We start from the raw sequence: 17,334 nt of genomic DNA, 5'->3' as shown, positions 1-17,334 counted from the left end.
ATATGACTCTATTCCTATTCCCTAAAGTTAAAATCCTTTTATTTTGATAAAGACAAACTGGTATACTCTACTTCTGGCAAGAAATTAAAGAATGTAGGGCCAGCAAAATAACTCATGGGGAAAAACACTAGCCACCAAGCCTAACAATCTGAGGTCAATTCTAGTAGCCCATATGGTAAAAGGATGGAACCAATTTCTTTAAATTGTCTTCTACCTCTTTGCAGGAATACATAACTAATACATATATATTGTGTTGGTTCCTTGAGACATGGTTTTTTTGTTTGTAGATCTGGTTGTCTTGGAACTCACTTTGTATACCAGGCTGGTCTCACTTGTCTCTGTCTCTGGAAGGCTTGGATTAAAGGCATGCACCACTTCCACCAAGCAAGGTTAATTTGTAAAAGAAGAAAAATAAAATAAAGAGAACTCAAAGAATGTTTTCTTTAAAAATTAGAAATGTCATGTATTAATATTAGTTGCTATATGCTCCTAGTTTTTTTCCCATTACACACATATACACAGATACAGACAGACATGAAGACTCATGCACAACCATATAGACAAAAGTATGGTACAAATACATATCTCCTGCCTCTGCTTCGGTGAGGGAAGAAGACAGCATGTAAATGGCTTCCTATTTTATTTCCTGGGATGTCTCAGTACTCTTCTCTATGACCATTGTCCTCTCAGAACCTCTTACACTAACGCTAAGTGTCTCATAGTGAGGCAAAAAAAAAAAAAATAATATATATATATATATATATATATATATATATATATATAATGTTAAGCCTGGCCATGCAAACATCATTTTGTGAAGTATTAACACATTTTTAAAATATGTGCCATGTGTTTTCTTTCATTGGTGGTATAGTTCCAAGGAGCTCTAAGGATACTGGTTAGTTCATATTGATGTTCCTTCTATGGGGCTTTAGTACCCTTCAGCTCCCTGAGTATTTCTCTGGCTCCTTCATTGGGGACCTTGTGCCCAGTCCAATGGATGGCTGTGAGCATCCACTTCTGTATTTGCCAGGCACTTGGCAGAGCCTCACAGGAGGATGGCCTAGTCGGTAATCAATGGGAGGAGAGGCCCTTGGTCCTGTAAAGGCTCTATGCCCCAGTATATAGGAATGCCAGGACCAGGAATGGGAGTGGGTGGGTTGGAAAGTAGGGGGAGAGAGGAGGGGATAGGGGGTTTTCAGAGGGAAACTAGGAAAGGAGATAATGAAAATAAAATATCTAATAAAAATATATGCCATTATTCCCTTATATTTAGAAAGGTCTTATTTTGCAGAAATTTCAATGTTTTCTCCAATACTGTAGTTTGAAAAAACAAAAAACCAAAACAAACCACACATTTGGCATTTTCTGGTGAGGGCAAAGTTAAATAAATTCCTCTCCTTAACTAGAGAATCAATAAGTCACAATATGTAGATTTCAACACCTTTGGTTGGGGGTTTTACTTTCAGCTATTGGTGTCTTCTGAAAGAGGTCTCCACTCAAAAGCTGAGAAAGGTTTTCCTCCAAGAGACTCACAAGTGTTCTATTAAAAAATGTGGAGCTCTCCGAGAAGGCTTCAAGAGCGCTTCTATTCCAGGGCAGCAAGAAAGTTAGGCAGGTACATACTTACTGCTATTCTAAACAACAGCACACAACAAAAATCAGTGTAAAATCCATGAGGAGACAGAGGACTTAAAAATGTCACTCAGGAAAGTTATACAATTGTTATGCAGCAGAAGAGAACAGCATAGGAAGGTCAGAACACTTCCTAGTAATCAGAGAAGCCCTGGGCCTCTTCTGTGCAGCTCAGGAAGCAGCCTGGTTTTCAGGTGAGAGACCACATCCTAAGCCCTGGAGAAAATGCTATCTCAGGCAGAAGGCTCTCTCTTAATCTTTCCATAAATATCAGTGGCCCTGACTTCATAGAGTACCTTACATCTTCACAGTAGTGAAGCAGTGCAAAGTTATCTCCTAAGCAGTGCAGATAACTTTGAAAAGAACCTATTAAAGCTTCTCAAGTGTCAGGGCAATATTAATTACCCATTTACTTGCCTATGATATGGAAATCTGTGTTCTTAGATATGGCAACCCAATTATATACAAACTACCCAATAACAAATGTTAGTGACTATTTATAGTAACAGTTATGCTCTAAATCTGGGAGTGATGAGATTTTTTTGTTTCTGCAAAGCTAGGAATATTTCATGGATATTTACCAATTAATTTAAGGACATGGTCTCACTTACTATAATTATCTCAAGTGAGAAACTCAATGCCAGTGCACCACATAACTTCAAAACTGGCCCTGCAGAGCAGACAGACCTGAGCCCATACAGCAGCCCTGCAGAGCAGACAGACCTGAGCCCATATAGCACTGTCCCATCAGGGTGGAGGCGGATCATGCGGTTTTTCACTGTCACTCCGTGGACAAATGACTTTTTGTCATTTAAGAAATATGTGTCGGGCACCCAGAGCTGGTCAGCCACTCGATTGTCAAGCGTGAGGTTGAGAGGGATCCCAGAATAGGCGAGCCTTTTATCTCTCCAGTATTGTTGGAAATACATAGTTAAGGTATAATCCTGGGGAGAAGAGAAAGAAAAGAAAGAAAATTAGTTTGTTCAACACAAGTATAACTCGGGCATGCAATGACAAATCCAGGCTGAATCCCATGTCCTGAAATGGGCAGAAAAGAGTGGTGCTTTCTTAGGAATGAAATCATTGTATTTAATAAGCATGATGTATAAAGACATATATAAAACTCACAGAAAATTTTACTTAACTTAGTTTGTAGATTAGATTGCATTTTGATGTAGCAATAAAGATTAAGAAACCATTATTGTAAAATCATATAGCCGGCAGTGAACTTGATTGGATTCCTATGTATATACTTTTCCACTAAGCAAACAGCATTTTAACCAAGCTGTAGGGATGAATTCTATCTATAAAACCTTCTATTTAGTTGACTCTATTTTCTTCTGCCTTTGCAAAGGCTACAAATACAGGACTTCCAGAAACTCCCACTGGAGGTGAAGTGGCCTGTGGGAGGGCTCTGTGCCCCAACTTTCACATGTTCTTTTCTTCTCAGCTCACCCTGACTATCCTACACCAACTGATCCATAACCTCACTTGGAGATAATGTAGTGACAGAAAATATGGGAACCTGAAGCCACAGCAGGGCATGGCAGAAGACCACAGCACTGCTACATGCAACCAACAAAGTGAGCAGTGAAACTGGACCTCACACCATTGGCTGAGGATCAGGGACTGGGACATGAGCATCATGCAGTAGAAGACTGCATAGTTTCATGTGTCAGAGTGGCTAACAAGTACATTAAACCATGTGGCTTAGTTTTTGTATGCTTTGATACCTAGGGCCCTGCTGAGCTGAATGAACTGCCCCTCCGAGGGTAACCCAGTTACTACACAGAGTAAACAACTTACAGGGCTAGCACACCTTCATATCCAAGACAACAAATCCAGACCCTAACACTTCCTTTAGGGAGAGTGGAGATAGCAGCCAATGATTCACAATGGCTAGTGGCCTAGGTCTACGTACCAAATCACCATGAAGAACTTCTATAGGTAGGAGCTTTTCAGTTACCTAAATTAGACAATTCTAAGATATTTACCTTGATTTATCTGTTCTTTTTTTAATGGAAACCACAATAAAGGCCTTTACTTAGAGGCAACCTTTTCTTTCTATGACTTGATTCATATCAGCAACTTCCTGTGCCCTCCAACCCCCCTTCCCCCAAGGTGTGGTATGTCAGAAAGTCCTCTCCTTTTGTGATTCTTTGGCACCCATCTCCTAATAAGTTTGTCTCCCTATACCTGAGCATCTTGTGAAGGCAAATATTGTCAACTGGACCAGATCTAGATCACCTAGGAAACAAAACTACATGTATTATGTAAGGGAGTTTCTAGATTAGATTAGTAGAAGTGGAGCAACCTACTATAAATATGGGTAGCAGCATCCTATGGGTTGAGTGGGATTCTGAAATGAATAAAAAAAATTGAAATGAGCATCAGCATTCATCTCTACACTTCCTAATTTTGAAAGCAATCCTCTTGCCATCAAACTATGGCTGTCATTAGGTCCTGAATGCTCAAACTGTGAGCCAAAGTCAGCTTTTTCTTCAAGAGGTTTTTGTCATAGATATGAGAAGAATAACTTCCATCATAGAACACTAGAATTGAGGAGTAGGAACACTTGCTAAGTTGCCTACCACACTACACAGGGCAGCCTATACTGCTGAGTATGTGGGAAGTACAAATTGGACTTGGGAGGTTATATGTTTTTAAGTCACAAATTTGGGAAGATTTCGAAGGTAGATCATAGAGAAGGTAAGGGAAGAATGTGGATAAATAAAAACTTGTAAGCAGGTAAGAAATGTTCAATGAATTAATAAAAGTGTTTTGATTAAATATAAAAAGAAGTGGGGCCATTGCTTTCATGAACCTGTTCAGTTTTTAGACCTTTGGAATGGATTTATGGGAGAGTGTGAGAGTTTGGAACACTGAGCTAAAAACCCCGAAAACACAAAAAGAGAACTTAATGGGTCATTCTCATGGGAATTCGGGGAGAATAGAGATCTAGCACATGAGGTGTCACAGAGGAACAGGGACTCTCCTGAGAATTGGGCTAGGCGTCATTCAAGTCATATTCTGGCAAAGAATCTAAATGTTCTCAGCCCTGGACTTGAGCTTGAGTGAAGCTGAATTCAAAAGTAATTGACTCATGGTTTGGTGGAGGAAATCTCAAGGCAGGCTAGGGTTCAGGATGAGTCAGGGCAACTCCTCACAATGCGTCTCCAATGCGTACAGTGAAAGATAGAGACGAATGGAGCCAAATGATATGAGAAGTGTGCCCTTTGCCAGGAATTAATATTTCAGACAAGAAGGATGAGTAGAAGCAGTTGTAGATGTTAAGGAGCTCAACCCCACCAAGGAGCAGCTGTTTTCTGAACACTAGGGCAGCTGCTCTTGGGTGCCCCAGCCATTTAAGGATACCATTGTGAAAATACAAATTCATCAAAAGAAGAGGACTTAAACTGGAAAAACTGCTGAAGAGCTTTCCGCCTCAAAAAATAACCACCTATGGAAGCATGCCACAGGGTCAGCTTGGAAGGTTAACAGAGGCCAGTACAACTGTGGTCCAAGCAACCCAGGTTACTTCTCATGTTTACAGCAGACCCTGGCAGGTAGTCCAAGTGATACTAGTTATAGATACATGAAAAATGGAAGAATGAAAGTCACGACACTGTGATGTCTCACCCAATCCTAGCACAGAGGCAGGTGGATGTCTGAGAGGTCAAGGCTAGTCGGATTTCTATATTGAATTCAAGGCCAGTCAAGACTACATAGTGAGATCCTATGGGGGATGGGGAAAGAAACCAGGAATGGAGGTTTATGGCAATATTTCAGAAGGAGGGCCTGAGGGTGCATTGCATGAACTGTGAAGAAAAAGCCCAAGTTTTCAGTGGAGACACTAGGACAGTAGCCATGCCAAGACCCTGGTGTATTGGCTGGGGAATGTTGCATGCAAGAAGAGGTGAACTATGGAAGACCTTATGTGTGTTCCGGGGTTGCAGAGCTGGAATGCGAGGTTGCTGCAGTCCTTTGGATCACTGATGATTCTATTATGAGCTCCAAATGCCTAACACTGAGCTGAGGGATTCCCATTTATCTTTCCCATTTTGAACACTTTGTTTTGATACTTCTCTACTATGTCCCCATTTCTATTTTGTGAAGGGACTATTTATTCTGTTTTTAACTGTTAAAAGTATGTGGCATGTTTGTTTCTTATGTTATAGCAACTCAGAGTTAAGAAATTGCCTGGGTCTCAGAAGAGAGAGCACAAGTACTTTTGTAGAGGGTTAGAACTCTTAAAGACTACAGGGACTTTTTTTTTTTTACATGATTTTTTTATTGGATTTTTTTTCATTTACTTTTCAAATGCTATCCCAAAAGTCCCCTATATACTCCTTGCGCCCTGCTCCCCAACCCACCCACTCCTGCTTCCTGGCCCTGGCATTCCCATGTACTGGGGCATATAATCTTTACAAGACCAAGGGCCTCTCCTCCCATTGATGGCTGACTAGGCCAAACTCTGCTACATATGCAACTAGAGACACAGTTCTGGGGGTTACTGGTTAGTCCATATTGTTGTTCCTCCTATAGGGTTACAGACCCCTTCAGCTCCTTGGGTACTTTCTCTAGCTCCTCCATTGGGGGCCCTGTGTTCCATCCAATAGATGACTGTGAACATCCACTTCTGTATTTGCCAGATACTGGCATAGCCTTACAAGAGATAGCTATATCAGGGTCTTGTCACCCAGACACTATTGCATATGTCAGCAAGACTTTGCTGACAGGACCCTACAGGGACTTTTTATGTTGGGTGAAATGGATTTTGACTATAGATGGTTTTGACAAGAGATGGACAGCTGTGACTTGAAAATGATCCACGTGAATTTCTTTTTGACATGGTGTAGAGTTGTGATAGTTAATAATGTCAAATTGACAGGATCTACGTTAAGTAGGAGACAAACTCCTGGGCATGCCCATGATGAGATTTTAGACTAGATTGAGAGGAAAGATACATCCTAAATCTGGGTGGCACCATTCCAAAGGCTGGGCCTTAGACACAATAAAAAGAAAAAAAGGGCAAGTCCAAGAATTCACCTCTCCTTTCATCTTATTAGTGCATACAATGTGACCATTACTTCAAGATTCTCTGCCATACTAGACTGTGCCCTCAAACAGTGAACTAAAATAAACTTTCCCTCTTCACTTTCCTCTTGTCAGGTGTTTTGTCACAGTCCCAGGAAAAGTAACTAAGGCACACTTCACCTACAGTCTGACGCACAGATTGTGAACGGGGAAGGCTGGTTATGCAACTGAAATCTCAATGCATAAGCAGTGTTAGAGGAGGGGTCAGAGGTGTGGAATGGGGCAATGGTTCTGGGAAAAGCACTTTCTGGTTGGCGCAGCAGGACTAGGTGTAGAGCAGCCTTGGCAAGCCCTGAAATGTCAGACACTGTGCTGATCCAGAACAGCAGGCAAATGGACCTCCACACCGTCTGTACTAGCATTTGTTGAAAAGGCATGTATAATAACCCAAACATGGGCAGTCTTAGTGGCATTATCAAGGGTCAGACAGGCAGCTGCCTCCCTTCTACACCCCTCTCTGACTCCCCCAGACAATGCCACCATTCACCCTGCTTCCACGGAGGGAGAGGACACCCCTAGCTCTGTTTGTTTTTATTTCATGTTAGTCATTAGTTTAGAAATTGTTTCTAGGGAACATACAAGCAACAGTGCCAACATGGGAATAGATGGCATTATCAACTCAGAATCTCTTGTGTGCGTAAGAATCTTCACTGTAGTAGAAAAGTAAAGTTTCACTCAATTCTTTCTTTAACTGCCACCTGCCTTCCTACTCCTGAGTCATGAAGTCTAGCACTCCCCACAGAGGCCCCTTCAGACTGGCTTCACATGGTTTGCCATGAGGAAAGAGAAAATGCATCCTTCTGCACGGGGGACCAGCTGTCATTCACAGTCTGAGGGCTCAGGATCAGGTTTTATTTTAGGTGGTGTTGCTCTCTACACCATTAACAGCACCTCCTAGTTTGGCCTTCAGTGTTTGCTAAAGTAATCTGCATTGGTAGGAAGAGCTTAAGTAGCCAGAAGAAGAAAAGTCTACTTAAAATTCAAAGTCACTGAAATCTGCAGTGCCTTATAAGGAAGTAACAATTCCATCAATGGATACACGAATCAATACCATCTATTTGCAGACAATGGAGGATGAAGGGGAGAGAAGGTAAACAATAAAAAGCAGATGATGAAATGGCCCAACACCCACTCCCTTAGCTTGTGCCACTATGAAGCAGTGAAAGAGATAATTCTATTACTAAGAATTGATACTACTGCCTGCCCCGATCACGGATCCTAGACCTCAGTGACAAAGCATCTGAATACACATTCTCATCCTTTCTTGTGTTTAAATACAATATAGGTGTTATCATTATTTTTATGATCCTGCAGATAGATCTAAACAAAAATTTTCAAGAACCGATTTAATCTAGCCATACCCTGCTTCCTTCCACCATCTCTTTCTCAAACAAGAGCAACTGGTTTTGAAGTTGGGGGTGTCTCCCCTGCATCATAAGGGTCTGATGAATAAGGAGCTAAAAAGGTTGGTACACTAAAGTGGAGTGAGTTTAGTAGCAGTTGTATGCAAGGCCAAGAGTGTGGAGATCCAGATTCGGAGCCGTTCTTCAGAGGGGATAAGAACTATGCCCTATAGCAATACAACTGTTTCAGAGTATTTCCAAGGGTTTCAGAAAAGGAGCCTATTTTTTCACATGTGGAGTCATGAGTAAGACACACAAGAAACCATGTGTAGAATGGAGGATCCGTTATCCAAATTTCAAGCCAGTTCTCTGCAACCAACTAAGACTTACACGGATCCAAGAACAAATAGGAATATTGCCTGTGGAGCACTGATGAAGATGAGTGCACTAATTGTCACAGGACAGTGATGGAGCTGGTGCTTGGGAAGGGGCAGTGTTACAAGATAACCTTTGATGCTGTTCCTCATATGTCTAAGTTGGCTTTTGACTCAGGGTCCCTAATTGGTCTAGAACTCAACAAATCAACTAAGCAAGAGAGCTAGTAAGATCCAGGGACCACTGTCTCCTCGGCACTGAGATTTTAAGCTTATCACCACACTCAGCTTTTTTATGTAGGTTGAGAGTTCATATACTGGTCCTTGTGCCTTCAGAGAACTTGATCAAATATACTATTTTCTTCATCCCTATTTGTTTTGTTTTAGGCAAAGATAGACAGTGAAATCTGAGTATGATGTTAAGAGAGGCTAGCAAGAGTACAGTGCTTCAAACAACAGTCAGTTAAGCCACCTTAGTGAAGGCTAGGTCTACTGGGGACTTACAGGTAGCTAAGAAACATGCAGGGAGGTAGCAATATACACCAAATAAGGGACATATCTGATATCATACAAGTAACATTATATATCTCTGCTAATACAGGTGACATCTCTACTATACCAGACCTTTAAATTTATGGACACATCAGTTTATTGGGATATTTACTCAACTACTGAACAACTATTTATTGAGTGGCTAGCACATAATAGGGAGTGCTTGAGGAGAGTGATGAGCTAGATGCAATAAATATGAGCCCTAAGGGATTGACCATCAGACTGGAGCAATCTGATTTCAGGTGTATATAATTAAACAGCAATTGGGTCTTTGTTCTTCTTGAGTTTCATGTGTTTTGCAAATTGTATCTTATATCTTGGGTATTCTACGTTTCTGGGCTAATATCCCCTTATCAGTGAGTACATATCATGTGAGTTCTTTTGTGATTGGGTTACCTCACTCAGGATGATGCCCTCCAGGTGCATCCATTTGCCTAGGAATTTCATAAATTCATTCTTTTTAATAGCTGAGTAGTACACCATTGTGTAAATGTACCACATTTTCTGTATCCATTCCTCTGTTGAGGGGCATCTGGGTTCTTTCCAGCTTCTGCCTGTTATAAATAAGGCTGCTATGAACATAGTGGAGCATGTGTCCTTCTTAATTGTTGGAACATCTTCTGGATATATGCCCAGGAGAGGCATTGAAGGATCCTCCGGTAGTACTATGTACAATTTTCTGAGGAACCGCCAGACTGATTTGCCCCTTCATAGAATTGGGAACAAAACACCCATGGAAGGAGTTACAGAGACAAAGTTTGGAGGTGAGATGAAAGGATGGACCATCTAGAGACTGCCATACTGGGGATCCATCCCATAATCAGCCTCCAAACACTGACACCATTGCATACACTAGCAAGATTTTGCTGAAAGGACCCTGATATAGCTGTCTCTTGTGAGGCTATTCTTGGGCCTAGCAAACACAGAAGTGGATGCTCACAGTCAGCTATTGGATGGATCACAGGGCCCCCAATGGAGGAGCTAGAGAAAGTACTCAAGGAGCTAAAGGGATCTGCAACCCTATAGGTGGAACAATATGAACTAACCAGTACCCGCCCCCCCTCCCCTGGAGCTCGTGTCTCTAGCTGCATATGTATCAGAACATGGCTTAGTCGGCCATAAGTGGAAAGAGAGGCCTGCCCATTGGTCTTGCAAACTTTATATGCCTCAGTACAGGGGAATTTCAGGGCCAAGAACTGGGAGTGGGTGGGTAGGGGAGTGGGGGGAGGGCTTGGGGGACTTTGGGGATAGCATTGGAAATGTAAATGAAGGAAATACCTAATTAAAAAAAAAAGAAAAAAACTTAAAAAAAAAAGGAATTGGGATAAAGCGCGACACTGAACATGAAGATACATAGGAGTCACAAAAGAAGCTGTTTTCAGGAAGGACAACCAATGGAACTTCCTGCAAAAGTCTTATATGATATGACTGCATGGCATTAGCCTTGAAGAAAAGGTAATGTATCAGGTCACCAGCACACAGACCCTGACATTATCACTACATAGTCAAAGCTAACTTCTCCAAACCTGCTGCCAGATGACCAGGCATATGATTGTGATTAACACCTACCCTTCTCCATGCATGGTCACCACAAACACTCTGAAGATGAAGAAGACCCTAGAGGGAAGGATTTGAATCAATAGAGGTCTAGAAATGACTGTCTGCAAAAGAAGGCTCCAAAGATGCTGCAAGTCAGAAGCAACTGTCTTAATGATAAGTCTGGCAGTGATTCCATACTAGAGTCTCAATTCCTTGTTAATTCCCAGAGGTCCCCTCTCTCTGTGAGAGGTTTTTTGTTTTGTTTAGTTTTCCAGCAACTGATGTGCATGAGAAACAAGGACAATTTTCAGGTACTCAGCACACTGATCTCTCTAAGACACCAAGAGTATCTGAACAGTGGGCTATGACTATGACTGTCTTTTCTACTTCTGCCATTTGTGGTACATCTGGTGGAGCCCAGAAAGGAATAGGGTAAAAGACAGAAGGAATCAAGAAGCAACAGAATGGGATGGGTTCTGAGGAGTTGGAAAAGGGGTATAGTGTGGACATCAGGTCAGAGATGTGGGTATTTAAAAGGAAGAAACATGGGGAGACACAGGTTCATGGGAGGAATGGTGTTCTGGGAGAAAGTGGTCAGTGGAGTGTGGAGAGCCGTGCTGCGAGCAATCGCCATTATAAGATGGTGCTGGCCTCTGCTGTGACTAACTAGTAAACAAGCCTTGTGCGCAAGTGCGAGAGTGAATTCACTCCTAGTCACTGCCCATTCTCGGGGTGTAATAGTGGGGTGATGGGCAAGCAAGAATCAGGAGCTGTCACGCCACATCAGGTGCTGAAACGTCATGGCTGAGCGCTATATAAGGGACTCCATTTTCTGGGGTCGGGGTCTTCCTGAGAAGTAAGCAATAAAGCTTTGCTGCAGAAGATTCCAGTTGTCCTGAGTGTGTTCTTGCCGGTGGGGACAAAAGCTCGGGATAGTGGAGTAGGGAATGAGGACCAGAACTGTCCATTGTGGTCCAGGGATGGCCAGACTAATTAGATTAACACACAGGGGAAAAAACAGGCTATCTCCAGACACAGGTTAAGTAATTGTAGGCTAGTGGTTTCAACACATCTTGACCCCTCATTAGCAGCAGGAAGAAAAGGGACAGCCAGAGTATGGCTGTGTGCCCAGAAGGACCCCCATCCTGTGCTGGTTTGAGTCAATAGAAACCGAAGATCCCTTTTATATAGCTCACAACCTGCAGTCCTGGTTTACATTTTAGACTCCTATCACTTCTGATATGTGATAATGTGATGGGACTTGAGTTTAGAGTGTGGTCTGAGTCAGTCAAGCATTTGTAAAATGCTCCCTCTATGACATGATTGACACTGAGACTTGTTCAGGAGTCTCACCAGCTCACTCTCATTTCATCCTGTCCATATAACCCTAGGCAGAATGAAAACACTTGGTTTCTAATGAGGCTACAGATTTGATTTAGAAATATGATTGGCCATATAGGAATTCATTTCCTGGCACATAGCATCCTACAACTTTCCCCTCAAAAGGACACAGCAGTTCAACCCCAAATCCTCAGTCAGGAAGGCTGCTGGAAGAGACAACTGTCCTGGGGTACCTGGATCCATCAGACCAGGCTATCTCTGAGCATAATAGCTAATAAAAAAGAGAAGTATGAAACACAATCCAGACTGAGGCACAGCATGAAGATAACTAAGAGGAGACATGAAAAATAGAAGGAGGAGGAGGAGAAAGATGAGAAATAGGATGACGACAAAAAGACAGTAGCCTTCTCTAGTCTAGTAGAAGAGCCCAACACCTAAGTCAAGAACACCATTACTATTAACATCAGCTAAGACAGTTGCTACATGGAAACAATAATCTTTGTATATAAAGTTGTTTCAAACAAGAATGCAAAAATAACAATGATCATGCTTAAGATCTAAGTGTATATGGCCTTCCAGTATGGCCTTTCTCCTTCCCATATGTAAACCTATAATTGTCTAGGAATCTGACCAGCAAGAATCACTGCTTGCCAAAATTGTTGACCAATGGTATTATTTTATCAGATTGCAGTCTTGTCCAAGGCAACTTGCCACCCTATAATCTCAATTATTGAAAAAGGTTTTAAAAAAGAAAAAGAAAGAAAGACAAAAGAACAGAAAAAATATTTCTTAGAAATTCTTTGAAATATAATGGGAGTACCACTAAAATTGTTATGTGGCTAAGAGATCTAACTCAAGTTTCTCTCTAAGTGCCTGGGTGTGAGTCTCTTTGAATACCTTTCTTTCTTACCCATGCCCCCCCCCTCCCCATTAAGTCTATGTTATGTTAAGCTACCCTTTTCACTTGAATAAAAGTCTTTGAAAAACACTTTGTAAGCAGCATGGAGTTGTGTCTCCAGCCTGCACTTTGCCAGTGCCAGCAATACCTCCATTGCCAAAGATATCACCAATGTTGAGAACCTCTGGGTTTCAGTTCTTTCAAGTTTTGCATATTAGGAAAACATGCTCCATCTTTTGTTTACATCTTAATCAGTTCCTGTGGACACTATTGCCCTGGAGTTTAGACTGGGTGGTATATTCTGGCAGTAATGAGGAAAGTCCATAGCTATCTTCATCCAACATTTCCCAAAGCACTGAGAACTAGAACTCTTGGACATATTGTTCAAATGTAAGAGGGTTTAATTAATTTTACTTGACTTGAAAAAGTGGTAATTTATCCAAATATTTAGATATCTTAAATCAATACCTCTCTGTGTAATATAAAACTTTATGAAGACTACAGGACTAGCATGAAGAAAGATTTGGGAACTGTATTTAAAACAAGGTGTCTTTCTTACAGAGAACATTATAAATAAAACCATTTCTTTTACTTATCACTAGGCTCCTTGATAATCTAATGAAATAATAACATCTATCTTCCTCTCCATCCCCCCTCTCTCTCCAGCCTTCTTCCTTTGTGTTCTTTTCTTCTCCCTTCTCTTCCTCTTTTTCCCTCTTTCTCTTCCATTTTCTCCCCTTTCATTTTCTTTCCTCTCTCCCTTCTCTCCTCCTCCTCCTCCATTCCTCTCTTAACCCTCTTCTTCTTGCTCCTCTTTAGTCCTTTGTTCCTTACTTCAGTCACTAAAGTACAGATGAAAGCCACTTTCACGTGACAAAAACTGGCTGGATGGATCAGTAGCAGTATTAGTAAGATAAGTTCTACATATCTTGTAATTATTTGTAAATCATGATATTTTTTTCATTAAAAATGCTAAAGCAGTTGCCAGGACCCACTCCTGCCCCACATTTGCCAGAAGAACTGGTGTCTGGATGAGACTTGAGGCATAGAAGGGTCCCTGATTTGCAGCCAAACTATTGTTCTCAAATGAATGTAGCAAGGATGGGACTGGTGGGTGTTCACCTACGGGAGGAAAGACAAATACCGCTTCCTTCTCCTATATGGAAGAGAAGGTCAAATGATTGATAACTGACTTTCTAGAAGTGAGTCACTCATTGATCAAGCACTTATATGGAAGATATTGCCCTTTGACAATCCCATGAAAATTTATAAGTTGAAGCTACAACAAAATAAAACAACCATGATCAGCTATTTAAATAAACAACAAAGTTTCCTCCTGCTGGTACCAATCTCTTGGGATTTACCTCATTAAAATGACAGGAATGCATACTTGGAAGTAGAAATCCTGTTCATTATTGTGCAGTTAAGTAATTGACTAGATTCCTCAACACAGGAAATGAACAAAATATTTACTATCCCTGAGCAAAGAAAGCAATCTCTAAACTAAATTTAAACATGTGCCAGCAACTGTGAAAGCCACGGGACATCTACATTTGCATCTGGTTCAGCAAGTTTATGCTACCATATCTTACAGGTAAGGTGCTTCCAGGTCAAGGAAAATGAGAACTCTTCCAGGATATAGTTATATAAGCCCTAAGTTGTGGTTGCTCTGTCTACAGACCTTCAATGCTAAGGTTAGACTGGGGAAATGTTGGCATTTCTATTAACACAGTGAGTTTAAAAATTCTAATTTATATCCAATATATATAAAGAACTCAAGAAGTTGGATTCCAGAAAAATCAAATAACCCTATTAAAAAAATAGGGTACAGAGCTAAACAAAGAATTCTCAACTGAGGAATACAGAATGGCTGAGAAGCATCTGAAAAAATGTTCAACATCCTTAATCATCAGGGAAATGCAAATCAGAACAACACTGAGATTCCACCTCACACCAGTCAGAATGGCTAAAATCAAAAATTCAGGTGACAGCAAGTGCTATCGAGGATGTAGAGAAAGAGGAACACTCCTCCATTGTTGGTGGGATTGCAAGCCGGTACATCCACTCTGGAAATCTATCTGGCAGTTCCTCAGAAAGTTTGACACAGTACTACCGGAAGATCCAGCAATACCTCTCCTGGGCATATACCCAGAAGATATTCCAACTTGTAATAAGGACACATGTTCTACTATGTTCATAGCAGCCTTATTTATAATAGGCAAAAGCTAGAAAGAACCCAGATGCCCCTCAACAGAGGAATGGATACAGAAAATATGGTACAATAAACTCCAGCTAAATAAGAAAAAAAATCTAATTTATTTCTTTTAATGACTAAAATGAATACCCACCATTTCTACCATCCCTTGTCTCACAAAAGGCTTGAATGATGTCTTAAGTTTCTATTCACTGTGTCTGTGTGCTGGTATTCAATGATATGGTATTACCTATCTCCTTCCCTTCCTCTTTCTTCTTTCATTTTGTTCCAAGTAGTCATCAAATGTCTACCAATCATGGATCAAGAACCATGCCAGGGACTCAGGCCCAAAAGTGAAGGAAACACCACTAGTATCTCACAGGACATTGGGAGACATAGCAGTGAAACAAAGAAACTAGAGTAGTTTAGAGAGGGAGCATTTAAAAGAAGCTAAATTCAAACAGTAGCCTGCTACAGGCCTGGTAAACCTGAGGATGAATTTGTTGCAACTCAAAAATGGTAGCCCATAACAAAGACCTCAGGAAGACACTCAAAATCCAACTTTCTATCCAGCTTCTGATAGATTCCTTTCGATCTGAATACTCCTTCAACACAAAATTCAAAAAGTAGTTTGAAAGAACCCCTTACACAGGACAAGTCACAGAATTCCACTTTTCTTTATAGAGACTTTAATGTTTCCTACATTTCTGGGCCATGATAGTTTCCTGCTTGAAAGATTATAGTTCTCGGATCCCATTGCACATTATACAAGTCATTTCTGCTCCTATCAGGGACTGCATCTTTTATAGGCATTTTGACCATCCACATGTAGGTGACAAAATGTTCCCATTTCATGAATAAACATGATCCTGCCTAAGATTAGACTAATCCTCTCTTTCTCCTTTCTCTCTTTCTAGAGTTGCCTTTTACACACTTAGCAGACACATGGCTCAGTCTCCATGTGGGTCGCCAACAATTGGAGAAAGGCCCTCCTTAAAGCTGTAGCCTGACTGTGATATCTATTCCCCAACAGGGCTGCTTTGTCTGGCATCAGTGAGAGAGGATGCACCTAATCTGGTATAGACTTGATTGGCCAGGGTGGGAAAATATCTGGGGAGAGGGGTGGTAGGGGGTGGTTGGGAGAGCCTCTCAGAAGGAAACAGAATGGAGGTTGGGGGATGGGAGAGGGTCTCTATGAGGGAGGAATGGGAAGAGGCACAGTATTTGGGATATAAATAATAAATAAATAAATCCAACAAGATAGGAGTATGCTTTTCAAGAAGTGTTCTTACCATGCACTGTGAAAAAAGAACTGTTGCATGGAGAGTCTGGAAGATTATGAAGAGATGGCTGTCACTACCTTTCTCTTCCCTCTCCCACCCACTAGAAAACGACCACTTTCTACAGGGCTGGTCCAGCTATATGTTTGTTGTTGTTGTTGTTTGTTTGTTTGTTTGTTTAGATATTCTCTTTATTTACATTTCAAATGTTATTCCTTCTCCCAGTTTGCCCTCTGAAAACCCCCTATCCCATCCCCTTTCCCCCTGCTCTCTAACCCACCCATTCCTGCTTCACTGCCCTGGCATTCCCCTACACTGCAGCATAGAGCATTCTCAGGACTAAGGGCCTCTCCTCCCACTGATGTCCAACAAGGCCATCCTCTGCTACATATGCAGCTGGAGCCTTGAGTTCCTCCATGTGTACTCTTTGGTTGGTGGTTTAGTCCCTGGGAGCTCTGGGGTTACTGGTTGGTTCATATTGTTGTTCCTCCTATGGGACTGCAAACCCCCTCAGCTCCTTCAGCTCCTTCAGTTCTTTCTCTAGTTTCTCCATTGGGGACCTTGTGCTCAGTCCAATGGTTGGCTGAGAGCATCCATCTCTGTATTCATCAGGCACTGGCAGAGCCTCTCAAGAGACAGCTATTTCAGGCTTCTGTCAGCAAGCACTTGTTGGGATCCACAATAGTGTCTGGGTTTGGTGACTGTATTTGGGATGTATCCAGGAAAGACCATGAAGAGACTGTCCCACCTGGGAATCCATCCCAAACACAGCAATATATTTTTAATCACAGAAGAGCATAGTTCACCCTGGAGCTCCAGGGCTTCAATCTATAGAATCTTGTGTCATATAAGTCTACCATCTGAAAAAATTATTATACTTTTCCCTTGTTTCTCTATAGTTTATAGCTATTACTCCTCACTACATACAGGACTGGGTCTTCTTTTGTTACTCTACATACCTCACTGTCCATAGTCCAACCACTGTCACTATGATAGGTAGCCTATCTTGATGTGAGCTGACTTAGGAAGGGTCAACCTGGATAAATCAAAGATAAGACATAAGAAGTATATACACTGGGGA

General features: G+C 41.5%; 1 protein-coding gene across 2 annotated transcripts in view; it reads right to left on the bottom strand.

Annotated features, from left to right (window-relative positions):
- Gabrb3 (gamma-aminobutyric acid type A receptor beta3 subunit) overlaps positions 1-17,334 on the bottom strand; it is a 228,587-nt gene that overhangs the window by 58,945 nt on the left and 152,308 nt on the right. For both annotated transcript variants that reach the window (XM_021166821.1, XM_021166820.1), the window contains exon 4: positions 2,359-2,579. In XM_021166821.1, coding sequence (XP_021022480.1) covers positions 2,359-2,579 — 221 coding nt within the window. The remainder of the gene's footprint in view (positions 1-2,358; positions 2,580-17,334) is intronic.

Source organism: Mus caroli, chromosome 7 (genome assembly GCF_900094665.2).
Source record: "Mus caroli chromosome 7, CAROLI_EIJ_v1.1, whole genome shotgun sequence".
Classification (NCBI taxonomy): domain Eukaryota; kingdom Metazoa; phylum Chordata; class Mammalia; order Rodentia; family Muridae; genus Mus; species Mus caroli.
Note: the sequence above shows the minus strand (reverse complement) of the source record. Positions and strands in the feature narration are given on the sequence as shown.